The sequence below is a fragment of the Prionailurus viverrinus genome, chromosome B1 (genome assembly GCF_022837055.1).
Source record: "Prionailurus viverrinus isolate Anna chromosome B1, UM_Priviv_1.0, whole genome shotgun sequence".
NCBI classification, from domain to species: domain Eukaryota; kingdom Metazoa; phylum Chordata; class Mammalia; order Carnivora; family Felidae; genus Prionailurus; species Prionailurus viverrinus.
The window spans coordinates 41,129,966-41,143,585 of NC_062564.1; the positions used below are offsets into that span (position 1 = coordinate 41,129,966).

Below are 13,620 nucleotides of genomic sequence, written 5' to 3' on the forward strand. Positions count from 1 at the left end.
TAGGGCAGGCGCTCCCTGGTAAGTTGCAGAAAGCCCCAGATTACGCATTAAACCACGATGCCAGCATGCTCACGTGCTCGACGTGAGAGAATTCCACGGGGCATCCTGGAGAGGTAACTAATGGTGAGCAAGGGTGGTGCCATCCACGGAATGGGAGCAGCAGGAGAGGGGGAGAAAGGGCTCTGGAAAGAGAGCTGAGCAGTGATATCAGCCCCAGGATGGGCTCCATGCCCAGCAAAACAGATCTGTGTGGTGCAACAGTGGAAGGACCGCTGCACCCCCTGGGAGCCTTTGCCCTCTGTATAAACAGCCTGCTCTCCCTCTGGGGACGTGCTGGCCCTCATGAACAAGTCCCCCCTGCTGCTGGAGGCTCAGTGCCTGCCTTTGCTACCTTGCAGGCCCAGCCTGTACCAGATGAGCTTGTCACCAAACTCCTGGGCAACCAGGCCACGTTCAGCCCCATCGTCACCGTGGAGCCACGGCGCCGGAAGTTCTATCGCCCCATTGGCCTTCGGATCCCACTCCCTCCTTCCTGGACGGACAACCCGAGGGACAGCGGGGAGGGGGACACCACCAGTCTGCGCCTACTCTGCAGTGTCACTGGTGAGAGGTGCCCCTGTCCCATCTTCTGGGCAGCAGCAGCTCCTTCTGGCCACATGAAGGAGACAGAAGGGGAAGCCGGCCATCACCTTGCTTCGGCTTCCCTAGGCGATGTGCTCTTTGAAGGGAGGGAGGGGCAGTCCGTCTGACTAGAGCCTCCATGGAATAGCTCGAGGAGGGGGAGGGCATGAGAGAAGAGATGTGCTCAGGGCCACACAGATGTGCCCATCTCCGCCCTTTCATGCTCAGCCCTTGGCAGCTCGGCAAGCCGTGTGTGTGCCACCTGAACACTGTCCCCCAGCCCACCTGTGTTCCTGTTGCAGGAGGAACAGACCAAGCCCAGTGGGAAGACATAACGGGGACGACCAAGCTCGTGTATGCCAACGAGTGTGCCGCCTTCACCACCAACGTCTCTGCCAGGTGAGCCCAGAAACCCCGGGCCCTGCACCGAGTGGTCAGCGCTGCCCTGATCATGGCTTATCCCCAGGCCTTGACCTGCTCACCCCGTGCTTAGGGCCCCCCGTTTCCCCTTTCCACACAGAAGCCCCCACCCTGACCACCAGGCTTTCTAGAGCAGCCATCCCCATGGCTTATGGGCTCCTTCTGTTTGGACAGACATGAAGCGCTCCATCTGGCCCATAGAAACGTGCTTATAATCAGCCCTCTCTTTTTAGGTTTTGGCTGTCAGACTGTCCTCGCACTGCTGAAGCTGTGAACTTCGCCACCCTGCTGTACAAGGAGCTCACTGCGGTGCCCTACATGGCCAAGTTCGTCATTTTTGCCAAGATGAATGACCCCCGGGAAGGGCGTCTGCGCTGCTACTGCATGACAGACGATAAAGTGGACAAGACCCTGGAGCAGCATGAGAACTTCATTGAGGTGGCTCGGAGCAGGGACATAGAGGTACCGTGGCTGGACGTAGTGTGAAAGTGCTTGACTAGCATCATCTCCCTTGATCCTCATACCCGCGTGTGCTTTTATCATCCCCAGTTTACAGATGTGGGCACTGAGGCTGAGAGAGGTTAAGTAGTCTGCCCAAGGTCACATGACTAAGTAGAGGGTAGAGAAAAGATTTGTCCAAGTAGTCTGACACCAGAGCCCACAGTTTAACCCACTATGCCAGGGTTCTGGGGACGCCCCGATGCGGCAGGGAGGGCGGCTGGACAAATGAGGTGAGGAACAGGGACTAGATTTGAACCTATTACTGACCCTAGGAGACTCATCATGTTAAGACAAGTAAGAAGCCAGGACCTTTCCAAAAGTCTGGCCTTGGAGTCTGTTCTGAGCCTTCTTGGGGGCTGAGGGCCCAGAAGGAAAAGCACAAGGCCGGAACTATGGAGCCCTACCCCTAATCCTGATTCAAGGACAAACTAGACAAAGGACTTACTCTCTTTGGGCCTCAATTTCCTTACTTATCAAATGGCGTCATGATAACTTCTCAGTCGAAAGCATTATATACACAATAGGGATTCTTATAATAATGGGTGAGATTATGCTATAACATGGTCCTTCTAACACTTCTCATAAACTAAACGTTGCAGAACAAGTGTGAAAAGAGATTCAGCTTTTGGGGGGAAGCCATATTTTGATACTTCAGTGGAGTTCTAGAGTACTCTGATAGCAACCCTGATCAGCCACCCAGGGATAGGTAAAGATTCCTGCTTGTTGTAAAATCCTCTGAAGTAAGGGGGCACCTGGGTGGCTCAGTTGGTTGAGTGTCCAACTTTGGGTCAGGTCATGATTTCTCAGTCCATGAGTTCAATCCCCACGTCGGGCTCTGTGCTGACAGCTCAGAGCCTGGACCCTGCTTCGGATTCTGTGTCTCTCTGCCCCTCCCCCGCTCATGCTCTGCCTCTCTCTCTCTCTCTCTCTCTCAAAAATAAATAAACATTGGGGCGCCTGGGTGGCGCAGTCGGTTAAGCGTCCGACTTCAGCCAGGTCACGATCTCGCGGTCCGTGAGTTCGAGCCCCGCGTCGGGCTGTGGGCTGATGGCTCAGAGCCTGGAGCCTGTTTCCGATTCTGTGTCTCCCTCTCTCTCTGCCCCTCCCCCGTTCATGCTCTGTCTCTCTGTCCCAAAAATAAATAAAAACGTTGAGAAAAAAAAAAATTTAAAAATAAAAAAAATAAAAAATAAAAAAATAAAAAAAATAAATAAACATTTAAAAAAATTCCTCTGATGTAAGGAAGCATGCCTCCCTCATTTCAGCCTTGGGAACAAAACCTTTTTCAACGTTTATTTATTTTTGGGACAGAGAGAGACAGAGCATGAACGGACCGTGAGATCGTGACCTGGCTGAAGTCGGACGCTTAACCGACTGCGCCACCCAGGCACCCCCCGGGAACAAAACCTTTTTCAAAACAAATGGCGGGTTGTGTCTCATGCTGTAGAATGAGTATGATCTGGCAAAGAGATGACCAAAGCTGAAGGCAGGACATGACATTTGCTTTTCTCCTACAGGTTTTGGAAGGAATGCCCCTTTTCGCGGAACTCTTTGGGAACCTGGTGCCCGTCAAAAAAGCTGCCCAGCAACGGAGTTTCCTCTTCCAGTCGTTTCGGGAGAACCGTTTGGCCATACCTGTAAAGGTGCCAATCTCTCCTCTGGGTCTACAAGGTTCTGGGAGGCAGAAGTCTCTAAGCCAACCAGCCTGGTGGCCTCTGGAACAGCACCCCCCCGAATCTTGCTTTTGTGTGATTGAATTTAGGTGAGGGACAGCAGTCGAGAACCAGCAGGGTCCTTGTCATTTCTGCGCAAGGCGATGAAGTATGAGGACACCCAGCACATTCTCTGTCACCTGAACATCACCATGCCCCCCTGTACCAAGGTGAGCTGCCCTCCGATGAGGACCCTCACCAGAGATGGGGTTCCCTGAGGAGGTCCCGAAACAGACGCAAGGTCGCGTGCTTCCCAAGGACCTCTTACCATCACAAAGCAGCCTTTGAAGGCTCTTTGCCGTCTTCTGGACAGTTGACGGTGGCCTGGCAGGGAGAGTGTGCCCTGGCCCTTTCTGCAAAGCTAGGACCAGATGCCAGTGTCAGACAGTGGTCTGCATGTTCTTACTGTGGGCCTTGAGCCCTCTAGGATGTTCCTTCTCGAAGGCTAGAAGGAGCCCAAAAGATGTCTACCTGAGTACCCCTCGTCTGGGCTCTCTGAGGCTTAGAACTGGGTGTCACATTGCTCAAGGTGACCCAGCTGTTTGATAGGCTTTTTCAGGCCTCCTTTTCATATACTTGCTTATCTTCCCCAGGGTGCCAGGCCCTCAGAGAAGGGAGCCCTGGTGTCTCAGCCACTGCAAACACCCAGATTTTTGAGCTCAGCAAAAGCGTCTTGACCAAGTATGTTGATTTATCCATACCTGTAAGAGCATCCGAGTCACCACTGCGCAAGGGACTTTGGAGGGATCATATGTCTCCATGTTCTTGTTGGTGTCGTTTGGCTGCTGCCATCGTTGTAATTGTCAGCCTTCCGTGCCCAACTAGGGAGAAAGCAAGGTTACATCCATATGTCGTGGCTCGATTTCTCTTTACTGTCTGGGGAGAGTATGAGTGCACTTCTCTTTCAAAAGAGGATTTCCTGCACCCAGAGCTAGCATCTGGGTGCTTCTCTGTAGGGCTGGAGTGCTAAGCCTCGGACTGGTGCCAAAAATAGGTCTTTTGAGTATAAAGGAACCCAGAAAGAAACACTGGTTTTTAAGTTCAAACCCCAGCTCCGCCACTCATTAGCTGAGCTGCCTTGGGCAAGTTACTTAACCCCTCTAGGCCTCAGTGTCCTCATGGATGAGATGGGAATAGTAATTGTACCTGCCCAGGGGCTGTTGTGTGCATCAAACAGGGCCTGTCATGTGGTAAAGGCCACGTGAGCTTGCCATTACTATTAGTGATAAAGTGTGTGACTCTCATCACTCCCTCTGGACCCCCACCTCTTCGCACACATCTGCTCTTTGTGTTGCGGCTCCAGAGACACAGACCTACTTACTGTTGGCTGGGATTGGCGTCATGCCCACCCCATAGCCCCCGGGCTCCGAGCACCTTCCCACCAAGGGGGTAACCCCAAGCCCAAAGCACCCTTTCCTCATCTTTCTTCTGCAGGGGAGCGGAGCTGATGACAGGAAGAGGACGTTGACTCCCCTGGCCCTGAGATACAGCATTCTCAGCGAATCGTCACTGGGTATGAACCCCTTTGTGATATGTGCTCACTGCCTTCCCAGGAGGTTGTGGGTCACATCACTCCCCCTCACTCCTGCAAGAGCTCTGTGTTGATGTGATTTCCTTAGCTTGTTATGAGCACAGCATGCGGAGCCTTTGGCCCTGGTCCCCACGGAATGCTTGCAGGCCAGCATACAGAGGTCCGCCGGGGGCCAGAACATCCATCTGAGGTCATTTACCCATACCTGCCCATTCTGTGTCCTGCCAAGGCTGCTAAATGAAACCCGATGCTTCTCCCAAGGTTTTCTCAGTGGGACCGACCGAGCAGATATGAAGATGGCTATTATATCAGAGCACCTTGGCCTCAGCTGGGCGGGTAAGTCGGGGACTTGGGGGCAAAAGGCACCTTGCCAGTCTACACGTACCCCTCCAGCTTCTTGCCTCTACCTCTTCCTACTGTCCTCGGTGCATCTGATGTGTGATTGTCTTGTGCAAGTCTGTTGCCCAAGCAGTGCCTTTGGGTATACCCATTGAAAGTAAGCTCCCACCCTCCTCCATTCCTGCCCGGTTTTTCTTTTTTTTCTGCCTGGGTTTACTTTATAAGAAAGAATTAACTTTTGAAATTACGAGAGACCTTAGAATTGATCTGGTTCACCTCATTTTACAGATGGGAAAATTGAGATCCAGCTGAATAGAGTGGCTCTAATTAGTGACAGAGCCCTGGAAAACCAGCCAACAAATAAGCACAGAAACAAAAAACTATGTCTCTATGACTGCCTATCTCTTCCTCCCTGTACTCACATTGCCCTTTCTCAAAGGCTGAGGAAGGAAAGGAAGGAAAGGCTGTTGAAGGAAAGGAAGGAAGAAAAGGAGATGGCTCAAAATTGTTCACTTGTAACCTCTGGCTGTACCTGAGGTCTACCAGAAGTCCCACAACAAAAGGGTAGATCACATCTGAAGTGACACTGTGTGTGGGAAAATACAAGTGAAAGCTCAAAATGCGTTTTATTCAGTCACAGGACCTATAACTTAACCACCCCCCCCCACCTTGTTATGTTAGCTTTTATATGAATGGACTGCCTTTACTCAGTCACCCTGTGGAGAGGACTTCAGAGAAACTCAGAAGCCTTAGCAATAAGGCTTGCTGAAAGGCTCTGTGACAAAAATTTACAACAGAAATTCAGGAGCTGTTCGTTCTTAAGCCAAAAAAGAATGCCTACTGCTGCTTCTTGGGGAGTGTGTGTGTGTGTGTGTACCTGTGCATTCTGATCCTTACCATCACTGTCCCCTCTGGTCTTCCTCATCCTTGAAATTAGACTCTGAGGCTGTTCTCCCTTCCAAAGCACCTGTGAGAAATAACAATAAAAATAATAAGAGGGTGGGGCACCTGGGTGACTCAGTCGGTTGAGCGTCCGACTCAGCTCAGGTCATGACCTCATGGTCCACGGGTTTGAGCCCTGTGTCAGGCTCTGTGCTGACAGTTCTGAGCCTGGAGCCTGCTTCGGATTCTGTGTCTCCCTCTCTCCTGCCCCTCCCCCATTCATGCTCTGTCTCAGAAATAAATAAACATTAAAAAAATAATAATAACGGGAGGGAGAAAGCTAACATTCTGTGTTATTGCCTTGCATTTAGATGGGAGCTTATATTTTCATTTTAAATGTAATTAGTGCCTTTCCCTGAAGAAACGTAAATACAGAAAAGCATTCCCATGATAACTGCTTCCTGGTGGAAAGTTAGTGGCACAGACGGCACTGGAGTGGGCGTCCGCAGGCTCAGCCTGCTCCTGGCTCTGGTCTTAGCTTGTGCCATGACCTTGCATAAGCGTTAACCTTGCTGAGAGGCTCAGCCTTGTCCTCTAATAATATGTGAATTGACGAAAGAAAGGAAAGATATTCCTTCATTCGTTCATTCAATACCAAGTTTTTAAGCATTCCTATCCCTGCCCTATTTTCTGGATGTCGGAAGATGTAGGTGTCTGTGTTCCCCTAGTTGCTTCCTGGTAAGAAGGAATACCAAAACCCAGGGGGCACTGTTCCTTGATTCCCGGTACTCCCTGCCAGACGCAAGGCACAGCACCTGCTGGGGGGACCAGAGGCGGGCTCACACCCAGTCTTGCTTCTCTGCCTGCAGAGCTGGCTCGGGAGCTTCAGTTCAGCGTGGAAGACATCAACAGGATCCGTGTGGAAAACCCCAACTCCTTGCTGGAGCAGAGTGCAGCCTTGTTGAATCTCTGGGTCACCCGCGAAGGCAAAAATGCAAAGAGTCAGTACCGTTAAGCTAAGGAAGCGTCCTCTGTCCAAAGCCCATGCAGGACCTCCCCTTCACCAGAGCCTTTCTGCCTTCCAGCTCCAGTTGCTGTCTTTGCCTTGGAGCCAATCCCTTTTGCTGTCTCTGTCTCTCTGCCCCTCACACACACACCTGTCAGGGTCCTGGGGTCCTCGGGGAGTCCTATCATAAGAGGATAGGATGGTCTTGGCCTTGGCCTTTTTCCCATCCCCCGAATAAGACAAGAGCCACACCAGAACGAGATGACAGCACAGGTGTAGGGTGTGTGACTTCTCACTGAGTTTCTCAAACAAATGAGGACTGTCCTCTCAGAACAGAGCAAATCCTGCCTGATGCAGGAACATCTTTTCCTCCAACCTGGAGGGAAGATCCATCACCCTGTTTTCAGCCCTTTCTCAACTAAATTCCCATACTCAGAAACACTAAGAGGAAATTGGGTGTCTGCATTTGGATCTCAAATCAACTGGCGAGGACCAAGGATCTCAAAAGGACAGTATCCTCTTCTCCTCACTCTCATTTCTTGCAGAATTCCTCTCAGATTAGAAAAAAACAGTCTTCCCATGCTTTGCAGTTGACCACCCTTAGGGTTTGGAAAAGATCTGTCAGAGGATAACAAAAGCTTCCCTCCCACCCCCCAGAGGCAGGTAGTTTTGATTCTGACAAAGGAGGGGTGCTGAGAAAACAAATCATCCCCCACTTCCCTCCCTTCTCTACACCCCACAACATTCCCACACTGTCTATGAGGATTGGAACCCCCTTGGCCAGCACCCCTTCTTCCCTTCTCCCCCTGCAGTGGACAATCTGTATGCAGCCCTGCGCAACATTGACCGGAGTGAGATCGTGAACATGCTGGAGGGCTCTGGCAGACAGAGCCGCAATCTGAAACCCGACCGGAGACACAGGGACCGGGACTACTCTTCGTCACCCTCCCAGATGAATGGTGAGTGTCTCCTGGAAGGAGGTAGGGCTGCGCTGGGCGCCACCTTCCAGGCACTAGCACAGGACACTTCCTGAAACCATCTTTCCCTTTGGTGGGAGGTTTGGTCTCCTCGAACTCCCTCCCTGGTGGTGCTGAGAGCAGAGGCAAGCAAGAGAGACGGGAGCACTCCTGTGCAGAGAGGCTCCCGGATGCTCCCCTAGGCTCCAGGCTCCTGCTGCAGTCCAGGGAAGAGCTGGAGTCACCGCTGCATGTTGCAGAGGCTCTACATGGTTCTGTGCCACCAGTGGCCCCACCTCTTGGGGCCTGTGTCCCCATCTGTAAAACAGTCAGTGGTAGAGAAGCAAAGGGCATGGAGATTCTGGCCCAAGATCTGATGTGGTGAAGCTGGCAGGTGTTTTAGAAGTCCTATGAGGCTAAGTGGGCTTCTTTCCTTTGAGTCTAGTCTCTCTGTTTCTCTCCCTCCCTTTTTTCTCACCCCATCTCTTTCCTCTCATCCTTTTTAATGTGCTTCAGCATGGCACAGACCCCCAGTGTGACCAGGCCCTAGGGGAGGAAGCCCGGAGGCCCCTGACCTTTGCCCCCAGTACCCACACAGCAGCCTCCTGTGCACCAGTGTCCTTGCAGCAGCAGTGAAATTAGCCACCTGCATGAAGGAGAGGGGATTGGGGGTCCCCCACCCCTTCCCCCTCACCTGCCCTCTCTCCAGCCACTGGGCACAGAAACAGCAGAGGCCCCGCTCTTTGGAGCTAATCCTCTTCTTTAGAGTCAGCAGGTTAGATCAGATTCCCAAGATTCCTTACAGACCTTGAAGAAACAATTTTAAGTCTATGAACTTTCTTCTTGTGGTGCCTAAATATGTCACCCTAGGCGGCGACATCGTGCTGTCTGTGCTTCCCAAGCGGCTAGTTTACTGGCCATCCCTGGCCACACACTCACGTGCATGCTGGGCAGGTGCCCGTGGCACAGGGGGGGACCTGCCATGAGCTGGTAAGTTCTAGGTCAGTCTGGGCAGGGGGCCTCCTTTTGCCAGGTGGGGCCTGTGCATGCCAAGCCCCTTACACGTTTCTCTCTCCCGTGTCCTGTGTCTCCTGAAACATGCTGGGTGCAGGGCTCCTCTGTTGATCACGTCCTGTCATCTTTCTCTTCTGCCTCTGACCTCACCTGGACCTCTAGTCCGCTCATTCTCTTGCACTGCCTATCTCCACTGTCTCCACCTCGGCCGGGTGTTCAGGAGCCGTCCGCCTCCACAGATGCATGTCGTGAAAGACTTCTAGCCCTTCCTCCCCACCAGTCTCATGGCCGTGTGCAAGGGCGTGTGGGTGCGCGTGCACGAGGGCCTGCGAGTGCCTGAGGAGTTGTCTCTCACTCTTCAGACCTGGCATAAAGGCTTCAAGGCCGTGGTCCCCTCCCATGTCCCTTGGGGACCTGGCCGGAGCATTGTGGGGACTGCTGAGTAGACCAGCTCCCTTTCACAGAGGGAGAAAGGGAGGGCAGTTGAGGAAATGCTGAAAGCTTCAGGAAATCCAAGTGACAAAATGCGTCTCCTTTTCTCTGTGATATCTGATCACTTGGTTGGGTTTCTTAATATTCCCAGTGCTGTTTCTATGAAGTCAAATCTGCAAGTTTTTGTTTCTCTGTGCCCCGGTTATGTACCTAGAGGACACAGGCCCGTAGAATTACATGAGTCTAAACAAGGAAGTTATGAGCATTAAAAATACGTTAAGAAGGTGGATCCTCTGTTAAGTGTTCTTACTGCAGTTAAAAAAAGAATCTCCCACTGGCCACAGGACTTACAACTCCAGTCAGGCCTAGAGAGCCCAATGCCTAACCAGAGTTCAGAATCCCTCTGTGGGACTGACTGGGTCTCTACATGCTCTGTGACAGGTGGAAGGGGCTCTGTTTTAGTTGGTCTGCTCATTTAGCAAGTACTTTTTGAGCACCTACCACAGGCCAGGCGCTGGTCTAGGCAGGGGAGATAAATCAGTTCTCAAGCACACACACACAAATCTCCCTTAACGCCCTGCCCTCGTGGAACTTACCTTCTGTTTGGAGAGTCAAGCAACTGCATAACTTGTGAGGGAAGCATCTAAAGTGCTAGCAGGGGGCGGGAGCAGGAGCAGAGGTCAGAGGCCAGTTCTTACAGGCTACCCTAAGGACATTGGGTTTACTGGTAGCAAGCCGGAGAGCCACTGGAGGCCCTGGAGGGAAAGAGTAACATAATGTAACTTAAGTTTTCAAAGGATTCCTCTCCCTGCTTTGTTGATTTTTAGACCGTCACAAACTGAATGCTTCTGTGCTTCCTGGCTTCTCTGTGTGGCCCTGTCACCCCTTCAGAGACCCCCCTCCAACAGGTCTGCTGATGAACACAGGCTGTGTGCCCTGCGTGCATGCTCCCCACCATGGCCCAAGCAGACACTCATTAGCAGATGCCTAGCTCGGTCTACTCTTCCTTTTCTGGCACTAGAAATGGCTTCTATGTGTTTATCCTGCCCTCTTCTCTGTCCTGGGAAGACAGTTCTGGCCTGGAAAGAAGGAGCAGGAGGGACAAAAGGTAGAAGGGTAGGGAGGCAATAGCCTTCCATGGTTCCTCCAGTGTTCTCCTGGGCAGGGGCCCATGCTGGCTTGTCTGGGTGCCTGCCCAGCCCTCTGCACTGACGTCACAGCTGTACCTGGCCTTCTCTGCACCTGACCTCGCTTCTCTGCTTCTCTGAGCCTCCTGATGAAGCCATGGGGATGAAGGACAGTGCTTGAGTGCTCTGTGCTGTCAGGGAAACAGAAACTTGAGGTCTGTTTTCCTTCCTTCTTGACTCTTCCTGCCATATACACCTGGCTGGCCTGGTCAGAGCATAAGGGGGCTTAAGTTCAAAGGCCAGTTTTCTTCCCCTACACAAGAGGGAACTGCCCTGGGCCCTTGGGTAATATACATAAAGAAAAAAATTGCCTATAAAGCAAAAAAAAAAAAAAAAAAAAAAGAAAAAAAAAAAAAGAAAGAAAGAATGAATGAAAAAGATGTTTCTAAAAGAGAAATCAGATTTCTCATATAAAAGGAAAAAAATGGACATCTCACATCCACACTTGTCAGGTCCATTGGTTTGATAAATTGGACACATAATAATGTCTTCTTAGAAAGAAAATGTGTTTTACTTCTGTCAGCTCCTGATCACAACTAGTGAGTATGGCTTTTGTCTGAGGCCAGGTTGGCTGCCCCTCCTTGTCTAGCTGGCTACTAACATTAAATTATGAGGGTGATCATTATGTCTTGGTTAGCAGAGACCCAGCAGGATAACCTGAGATGGAGACTTAGGGAGGAACTGCTGGCCTGTGCTCTGCCCCAAAGCAGTATGTATAGTTGCCTCTTACCTGATTTCCCCAAAATGCAACTCTGGAGAGGAGAGCTCTAGACTGAAGGGTGCGCTGGTGGCTCCCATGTGGCAGAGCCACGTGTGACTGTGAGAAAGACAGGCACTTCTAAAATTCAACTAGGGGACACAGCAGACCTTATTATAGTCTGATCCATCCCAGATCTTGTGAGATAATCCTCATGACGATGTGCTCAGGCCTTATGAACATTGTTCTGACTTAATAGTAATCACCACTGGCACTGAGTATGACCATCTATGGTCTCAGATCCAAGCTTGTGAGGATGTGGATAGATCAGTGGGTGTCCTCTGGAGACTGAGAGGGAGAAGCAAGGCATACACCCTAAACATTATTACTAGAGGAGAGGCCCCAGAATAAAGAAAAGTCAGGAAGTCCTGGGAGCGGATGTGCATGCATTTTCTTCGTGGACACATTTCATTTGTGTGACATTCCATGAAGTGACCACCATGGAAGTTTTAAGGAGGATAAGTCCCAAAGGATACCCAAGAATGAGCCTCCAGTATTCTGTGGCCAGTAGAGCTACCCTCTCCTGGTCCTTATCAGGTCTTACTGAGATTCCCAAAAGTTACAGAATACTCACTTGGCTATTATTTGAGGGGCTATTTAAGATGCATTCCACTTCTGGGGTACCTGGCTGGCTCAATCAGTGGAGTGTGTGACTCTTGATCTCGGGGTCATGATTTCAAGCCCCACCGAGGGTGCTGAGGTTACTTAAATGAATTTTTAAAAAAGACGATGCATTCCACTGCTGGCCAAAATGAAGTATTAAGGACTGAATATACCCTCCTGCTTAAAACAGCCAAAAAAAAAAAAAGGGGGGGCCAAATATAGGAAATAATGGTTTTCAAGACTTTAGACACAGTAAAAAAAAGGCAGTGATCTATGGGACCTAGGAAATAATTGAGGGAAACTCTGTAATTGCTAGTTTCTAGGTCATGACATAGGGCAGAGAAATCCAAGAAGCTTCCCTGGGTTGAGGAGACATTGAGAATCCAGAGAGAAAGGAGCAGCTAGAGTTGCCAAGATATATATACAGTGCCAGAGAAAACATAGCTGCTTGAAGAATCCTGGAGCTCTTCAGAGGGTCCCCTGCAAGTTTTGGTTGAGTATTAATCAGCTATTCCTGACAGTCAGATGGATCATTCAGAAACATTGCATAGGAAACAAAAAAGGGCCTTACCTGGAAATGGAGAGTAACTAGTCCTACATTGATCAATGCTCCAGCCCTATCTAATCAACCTTGAAAGCAAACCTCAAAAGGATCAGACTGTTTCCAAGTTACTTAACTGCATAACAGAACAAAGCTCAAGAATGTTTATAGGAATACAGAAATATCCAACACCCACCAAGGTAAAATTTACAATGTCTGACATCCAGTTAAAGATTACCAGACATACAGAGAGACAGGAAAGTGTGACCCGTAATAAAGAGAAAATCAATCGACACTAACTCTAAACTGAAACAGCATACAAGAATGTTAAAACAGTTATTATAACTGTATTTAAGGTGTCCAAAAAGTTAAGGAAAGACAGAAAATATTTTTAAAAGATTCAAACCAGTCTTCTAGAGATGAAACTATAATGTGTAGGATGAAAAATACACTGAATGAGATTTGACATTACAGAAGAAAAGATTAAGGAATCTGACAACATAGCAATAAAAACTCTTCAAAATGAAACACAGAAAGAAAAGAATTTTTTTTTAATCTTTATTTTTGAGAGAAAGAGACAGAGCATGAGCAGGGGAGGGGCGGACAGAGAGGGAGACACAGAATCCAAAGCAGCTCCGGGCTCTGAGCTTTCAGCACAGAGCCCGATGTGGACCTCAAACCCACGAACCATGAGATCATGACCCGAGCCGAAGCTGGATGCTCAACCAACTGAGCCACCCAAGTGCCCCAAGAAAAAAATTTTAAAGCATCAGTGAGCTATGGGACACTTTCAAGTGGCCTTATATATGTGGAAATAGTTTCCAACAGAGAATGGGTGAAAAAACATTTGAATAAATAAGGGTTGAAAAATGTCCAAATTTGTCAAAAACTAACTAATCCAAGATTACACAAATCCAAGAAGTTCAGTGAACCACATGTACAAGAAAAATGGACACAATGATGCCAAGGCATATTTTAAGCAAATTGGTCAAACTAGTGATAGAGAAAGTCTTGAAAGCAGCCAAAGAAAAAGGGACATATGAAAGAACAAAAGATAAGGATGACATCAGTGGTGCCTGGGTGGCTCAGTCAGTTGAGCATCTGACTCTTGATTTTGA

At 49.8% G+C, this 13,620-nt stretch overlaps 1 protein-coding gene across 8 annotated transcripts in view; it reads left to right on the forward strand.

The window, feature by feature from the left end:
* ANK1 (ankyrin 1) overlaps positions 1-13,620 on the forward strand; it is a 136,221-nt gene that overhangs the window by 91,802 nt on the left and 30,799 nt on the right. For all 8 annotated transcript variants that reach the window (XR_007151446.1, XM_047855053.1, XM_047855051.1 and 5 more), the window contains 9 exons: positions 399-603; positions 924-1,020; positions 1,275-1,503; positions 3,060-3,185; positions 3,305-3,424; positions 4,689-4,767; positions 5,047-5,121; positions 6,876-7,007; positions 7,825-7,971. Coding sequence is in view for 7 of the 8 variants with exons in the window: in XM_047855053.1 (XP_047711009.1) it covers positions 399-603; positions 924-1,020; positions 1,275-1,503; positions 3,060-3,185; positions 3,305-3,424; positions 4,689-4,767; positions 5,047-5,121; positions 6,876-7,007; positions 7,825-7,971 (1,210 nt within the window). In the remaining variant the exon portion in view is untranslated. The remainder of the gene's footprint in view (positions 1-398; positions 604-923; positions 1,021-1,274; positions 1,504-3,059; positions 3,186-3,304; positions 3,425-4,688; positions 4,768-5,046; positions 5,122-6,875; positions 7,008-7,824; positions 7,972-13,620) is intronic.